This window comes from Corapipo altera, unplaced genomic scaffold (genome assembly GCF_003945725.1).
Source record: "Corapipo altera isolate COAL_440 unplaced genomic scaffold, ASM394572v1 56033, whole genome shotgun sequence".
NCBI classification, from domain to species: Eukaryota; Metazoa; Chordata; class Aves; order Passeriformes; family Pipridae; genus Corapipo; species Corapipo altera.
The window spans coordinates 1-6,915 of record NW_020886271.1 but is presented as its reverse complement, the minus strand read 5'-3'; the positions used below and the strand labels follow the sequence as shown (position 1 = coordinate 6,915).

Genomic DNA, 6,915 nt, shown 5'->3' with positions numbered 1-6,915 from the left:
CCTCCTCCTCCTCCTCCTCCTCCTCCCGTGCCTCCAGCCCTGCCATCTTCCCCACGTGCCCCGCACACGGGAACACACGCACTCCGTGCCATGAATCCCTGTGCCCGCAGTCCGTGCCATGAATCCCTGTGCCCGCAGTCCGTGCCATGAATCCCTGTGCCCGCTCCTCCCGGGCGCCGGCACCACTCCCGGAAAGTGCCAGCTCCCTCCCTTTTCCCTTCCCGGCTGCCCTCGCCTCTGGCACACGCACCCGGCTCTCCCCGATGCCTTGGCACCAAAAACATGGATATGGTCAGGAGCGCGACCTCCAAATGCGTTTTCCTCCGGAATCGCCCGGCAGTGTTGGCGAGCGTTGGCGAGCGTTGGCATGGATGAGGGTCAGGGAGCCTTTCTTTCCCCGTGGTGACACGTCCCTGGGCATGACTCAAGCTGTGGAATTAGGAGGAAACTCTTGGAAGCGCCGGTTTTGTGCTGTTGTCCGGGAGCGTCGGGAGTTTGGTTCCGACTCGGGCTCGGCAGATCCTCGTCGCCTCTTGGTTTAATACAGGCCCAAACTCTGTAAAACCGAGAGATCCCTGTGGATGTCCCTGTGGATGTCTGCTTTCCCAGTCACATGGGGCAGGAGCGCGGTTAGCGGATATTTTGGGATGAGAAGGGGCTTTTTGGAAAGCAAGAGCTGGGAGAGGGAAAAACTGGGCTCGTTATCGGGTCTTGGCAGCGTTTGGGGTTTGTTGTAGCCCGGACTTTGTGGTCCGGGTTGTTGATCCGTGGCAGGAGTTAGGCTGGATTTGGGGAGACCTACCAGTGTTTATCCATAAAAAAAACACCAGGGAAAACCGGGGTGTGCTCTAACTGCACGTTCTCTGGAGAGGGGATTTGCGCCGGTGGTCCTGGTCGTGCAGCAGGAAAAGCGGGAGCTGCCTTTCTCCCGGCAAACCCTGGGCAAACAGGAGCCGGGATGAGCACTGGGACACCCTCCCCGCTTTTACCACGTCCCCTCCTTGCTAATCCAAGCGTTCCTCGTTTGCCAAACGGGGCTCCCGCTTTCCCAAAGCCGGTGGGCGCGAGGGGCTGGCACGAGGGCTGACGTTTTCCTCCCCCCTCCAGGCTCGAGAGCTGGAAAAACGCCGGCCAAAAAATACACGCCCGGCGTCGGAGCAGGGAATAATTTGGGATCTGTGCCGGCTCTGACCCCTGCGGGCGCGTGATTGGGAACAGCTGGGAGGGCTCCGGAGGCAGCGTGGCCTCCCCGGCTCCTCCTGCCTTCCCAGCTCCCGCTCCTCTCTTCTCGCTCCCGTGTTTTGGGACGTGGATGAGGAGAAGGATTTTTTGTTGGCCTCGGTGTTTTCTCCCCGCCCCGGGCGCCCCAGATGGGATCCGGCGGTTCAACGGTCTGCCGGGAGCAGATGTGGCTCCGAAAAGTTTGGGAGGGTTTTCCTTCCCTCCCTCTCTCTCTCTCTCCTCCTTCCCGCTCCATTCCCGGGCCGGAGGGCGGCAGAGGGGGGGGGGGGAAGGAAGAGGGAAGGCCAAGAGAAAACCCGAAGGAAATGAGAAGCAGCCTCTCCACCTTCGGCGCTGCCCTCCTGGCTGCCCGCCAGGAGCTGCCTCGGAGCCGGGCGGGAAGGCGGCCGAGATCCGGCACCGTTTTCCACGCACGGCGATTCCCCGAGCCCTCGGGAGCGCGGCTCCCGAAATCCCGGGATATCCCGGCGCTGAGGTTTTCCCGGCGGATACGGGAGGAAACGTGTGGGGTGGTCGGTGCCGGCGGAGGGACTTCGCTCTGGGATGTGCCACCGCCGTGTCCCCCTCCCGGCCTTCCCGGTGTCCCTTCGGATGAGCAATTCCCGCATGGACGTGTTGTACCACGGAACAAAAACCAAAATGGGTTCAGGAGCACCCCGTACACTGCGAAATCCCGAAACCCGGCGCATTCCCAGGAGGGGCGAGATGAGAGGGAAGCCAGGAGAGCGGCCGCTTTGATCCCGCTCCAGAGGGAAGGTGCCGCCGGCGGCGAAATCCCTGCGGGCAGCCCTGGCACGAGGTGCTTTCTCTTGGCACACCTCTGATCCTCTTCACACCCTGTCCCGCTCTTCCTGCTCCGTTCCTTTGCGGCTCCCCCCGGTCGCTGTTAATTTTCTACCCGGGATTCCGGGGCGGGACGAAGCGAGCGGAGCGCGTTCGGTTATCCATAAAACCCGCCGGCAAATCCCGGGAAGTCCTTTGAAGCGGGATGTGGCTCGGAGTAACCTTTCTTGGGACGGCTCCAGAGGAGCGGTGAGCTCCCTGTTCTGCCTCTGGGAAGCTTTTCTCAGCCGAGATAATCCCGAAAAACCCCCAAAACAAGGTGGCGTCTGCCATTAAAACGCTGTCACTTGGTGACAGAGCTGCTGGAGCCGTTGGATTTAGCAGGGATGTGGCTGGATACATCCCATGCCTGGAGGCAAAGTAGGTTAAAGATCATCACAGAGAAACACTTTGGGATAAAAACACTCCTGAGTCTCCCTTTCCCAACAAAGCAGGGCGGGAGGATGCTCCCGTTTTGTCGCCAGATCCGCGCTGGGAGGGCCGGGCACGAGGAGAAACCTTTCCCGAAAAAGGGGAGCATTGGAATCCCAGCTGGGTTTTGCTGACGGGAGAGTTTTCAGGGCAGGGAATTGCAGGATGTGCCGGGCACGGACCCAAGTCTGGAGGTCAGGGTTGAAGCGGGACCGGCGGGAAGAGCCGCGGCGGCCTCGGGATCACGCGCCCGTGGCGGCGGCTCCGGAGGGAATGTAGGCTCCCAGTGCTGTCCTGATGCATCCACAGGCTTTCCCTTGGGCTGGCTCATCCCTGTTTTGTCCCCAGAAGGATTTAGAAGCGACCACGAGGACGAGCTGCAGGTTGATGGGAGCTCATTCCCAAGGAATTCCCCTGGGAGGGCAGGGCTTTCCCGGCTCCCATTGATGGTGTTGGGAAGACACCGGCTGAGCTCCGTGGTCCTTCTCCAGAGGCGACTGGTGACTCTTACAAGTTAGGTTTGGCCAGTCACTAGTAGTGTCCCTCAGGGATCTGTGTTGGGCCCAGTCCTGTTTAATATCTTTTTTTGACGATCTGGATGAGGGGATCAAATCTGCCATCAGCAGATTTGCAGATGGCACCAAACTGGGGGGGAGTGTCGGTCTGCTGGGCGGTGAGAAGGCTCTGCAGAGGGACCAGGGCAGATGGGCCGAATCCAAGAGTATGAGGTTCAACGAGGCCAAGTGCCAGGTCCTGCAGTTTGGCCACAACAACCCCACGCAGCGCTACGGGTCGGGCACAGCGTGGCTGGAGAGCAGCCAGGCAGGAAAGGGACCTGGGGGTTTGGAGCGACAGGAAGCTGAACGTGAGCCAGCAGTGTGCCCAGGTGGCCGAGAAGGCCGATGGCATCCTGGCCTGGATCGGGAACAGCGTGGCCAGCAGGACTAGGGAAGTGGTTCTCCCCCTGTACTTGGCACTAGTGAGGCCTTGCCGTGAGTGCCGTGTCCAGTTCCGGGCCCCTGAATTCAGGAAGGACGTTGAGGTGTTCAGAGAAGGGCAGTGGAGCTGGTGAAGAGTCTGGAGCACAAGTCCTGTGAGGAGCAGCTGAGGTAACTGGGGTTGTTTATCCTGGAGGGGGAGGAGGCTCAGGGGAGACGGGAGAGGAGGTTGTAGCCAGATGATCGTCGGTCTCTTGTCCCAGGCAACGAGCAATAGACCAAGAGGACACGGTCTTAAGCTGTGCCAGGGGAAGTTCAGGTTAGACATTAGGAAGAAGTTCTTCACAGAAAGAGCGATCGGGCACTGGAATGGGCTGCTCAGGGAGGTGGTGGGGTCACTGTTCCTGGAGATGTTTAAGGAAAGACTGGATGTGGCACTGAGTGACAAGTTGACAAGGTGGTGTTCGGTCATAGTTGACAAGGTGGTGTTCGGTCATAGTTGACAAGGTGGTGTTCAGTCATAGGTCAGACTCAATGATCTCGGAGGTCTTTTCCAGCCTAGTTGGTTCTGTGATTCCGTGACACCCCTGCGTTCCTCTCTCCCCTCAGTGCCATGGCCACCGCGCTGTCCCGGCGTCTGGGGAAGCGCTCCCTGCTCGGCACCCGCGTCCCTGCCGACGGGATGCAGATCCCGGGATTGCAGCCCGAGCCGGGCCGGGCCCCCGCCGCCCACGAGGACGGATCCTGCGCGCTCTCCGTGGAGGAGAACGGCCAGGCTCCCGGATTCCCCGGCCTCCGGCAGCTCCACTCCAGGCAGCAGGTACGTCCCGGGCCGGTGGGATGTTCTGGGAAGCTCCTGGGTTCTCCTGATGGGAAATGCAGCGGGGATGGGCGATTCCCAGGAATCTTTAGTGGGTGTTGTTGTCGATGCTCTTGGCCCTGGCTGTGTTTGAAGGGTTTGGGCCGTGCCAGCTCAAGCAGAGATCCATCCCCTCCGGAGATATCCCCGATCCCAGCCAGGAGTGGGGCTCCAGGGAGCAGGGAATGACACCTGATACTTCCCTCCTGTTTTCTCCAGCTGTCTGAGGCTGAGGGAGGCGGGTTTGATACCTGAAGTGGCTCCCAGTGGGCTTCTCTCCTGTGAATTTATCCCATCTCCCCATAACCCACCTTTAAATCCAAAGGGAAGTTCCCTGCTCAGACCTTGGAGCTCAGTCCGGGTTGAGGGTCGATGGTTTGGATATCTGGGATGAAAAAGGGAGGAGTGAGGTGGGAATGCCCCCACACACACACATTCCATGTGTCCTGGGCTCCTGATGCTCAGGAGGGCCGTGCCTTGGCCAGGATACTGCCGGGGATAGGGAATAGCAATCGCTCTTAATCCCACTGGAGCAGTTCCTGTTAATTCCTGGCCGGGCAGCGCCGAGGAGACGTAGATCCCAAATCCTGACTGCTCCCTGTGGATCCATAAAATCCCCTCTGGGCAAAAACTGGAGGGCCCCTGAGTGGTTTTGTGGCTCCTCGACACAGCCTTGATCCACACACGCCTCGATCCTTGTTTTCAGGAGGCAGGGTCAGGATTTTCCGTGTCTTGATCCTTGTGCCGATTCCCTTCACCTTGATCCTGCCTCGGGAGGGCTTTTTCCACCCCAATTTCTGCTGGAGTGTTTCCACCCCAGTTTGTGTGTGTGTGTGTGTCCATCCTGTGTCCGTCCTTGGCGTGACACCCGTGGCACTTCCGTGAGGAGATGTTCCCATTCCCAGAAATAGCCAGGGACACACGGAGCGTCCGTCGGCAGGGATACGTTTCCCTTATAACAGAGATAGGATCGGGCTGGTAGTGGTGGAAAAGTGCCCATCAGGAGGAGTTTGGGACTCTGGGAAGGAGGAGGTGAGGTTTGCACATCTCCTTTCCTTGCCTGAGGGAGCTGGGAGTGGAGGAGCCAAGGCGGGAATTCGGGATCGCTTCGCCCGGGAAGTCTCCGCTCCCTCGTTCCCCCCCTTCCAGGTTTTAATCCTTTTGGTAATCGTGGGAGCCCTTGGAGGGGGATGGTGTGGGAATGAACCCAGAGCAGACAAATTCCTTGGAGAAAAGTCCACCCAAAGCCACAACGCTTTGGGAGGCAGCTGATTCCAGCTCGGAAATTCCCTCAGCCTGGGATTGCTGGAGTTGGGAGGGGAGCAAATCTCTTGGTGGTGGGTCGGGATGAACTCTGGCCACCCCTCTGCTTTGCTGGGACATCAGTCAAGTCCAAGCCCTTCAGGACAGGATCAGCCTTCATCCTAAAGCCTTTTCCTGCGGGAAGAGCAGACGTAGGGATCCTTTGGGAGGACACGGATGGCGGGCGACACCAACCCCCCCCTCCTGCCTTTTCCAGGTCCTCGTCACCTCCAGCGGGCAGGAATGTGAGCAGGGGAAGGTGCTGCTGCCAGAGCAGGGCTCGCAGGGCTGCTGGAGGGTGCAGGACACGCTCCAACCTCCCGCTGAGATCCTGCAGAGATCCGTGTCCAGCAGCATCGACGTTCCCAAGAGGTCCGTGCCTTCTCCCGCTGGGATCGCTCGGGCGGGAGAGGGGCTCGCGTTTTCCGCCGGCGGGTGATGCCACGGATGTACCCGGGATTATCCAGAGGGTGGTTGCATTTAGGATTAAGGGGGATTTTTAGTTTATTCTTTTTTTTTTCCCTTTCCCATCCTTCCCGATGGGAAGGTCGCTGGAGTTGGGTGGTGGGTGGGGAGGGGGCAAAGCTACGTGTCGGGATCTCCGGGGTTGTATCCGGGCGGTTCCTCCGCTTTTCCCTCCACGTGTTTTCCCACCTCTGGACGCAGGAAAGGCGACGCCGCCGTGGAGATGGATGAGATGGTGGCAGCCCTGGTGCTGACGAGCCTGTCCTGCAGCCCCGTGGTGCAGAGCCCTCCCGCCGGCGAGAGCGGCCTCCCCTGTGAGTGCGCGCCCTGCGGGGACGGGAGCGAAACCCCGGAATTCCGGAGGGAAACGGGGAGGGACGCGCTCCTCCCCACGGGATCTCCGGGCTGGGAATCGCTGCCTGTGTTTGTTCTTCAGCCCTGGCGCTGAAGAGCTGCTGGGGTGGTACCAGGATCGTGGAATGGGAATCATGTAGGGTGGAAAAGGCCTCCTGGGATCACGGAATCCGACCATTCCCCAGCACTGCCAAGGCCACCCCTGACCCGTGTCCCCAAGGGCCACATCCACAGGGATTTAAAATCTCTCTGGGGATGGGGACTCCACCCCTGCCCTGGGCAGCTGGAAAACCCTTTCCATGCGGGAATTGTTCCCAAAATCCACCCTAAACGTGCCCTGGTGCAACCTGAGACCATTTCTTCTTGTCCTGTCCCTTGTTCCCTGGGAATTGGGGACCTTCCACCTTATTAAACTTCCTTTTAGTTGTAGGAGCTGGGACAGTGCCAGGACGGCACAGAATCCTTAGGGATGGTTCAGGTTGGAAAATCCCTCTGGGATCA

At 59.8% G+C, this 6,915-nt stretch overlaps 1 protein-coding gene across 1 annotated transcript; it reads left to right on the top strand.

Annotated features, from left to right (window-relative positions):
- The first annotated feature begins 1,875 nt into the window (after positions 1-1,875).
- On the top strand, positions 1,876-6,615 carry LOC113941106 (zinc finger protein 395-like). Its single transcript, XM_027632263.1, has 4 exons — positions 1,876-2,127; positions 4,044-4,254; positions 5,813-5,967; positions 6,262-6,615. The coding sequence occupies exons 2-4, from the start codon at positions 4,048-4,050 to the stop codon at positions 6,506-6,508; spliced, it is 609 nt and encodes a 202-aa protein (XP_027488064.1). The 5' UTR covers positions 1,876-2,127; positions 4,044-4,047; the 3' UTR covers positions 6,509-6,615.
- The last annotated feature ends 300 nt before the right edge of the window (positions 6,616-6,915 follow it).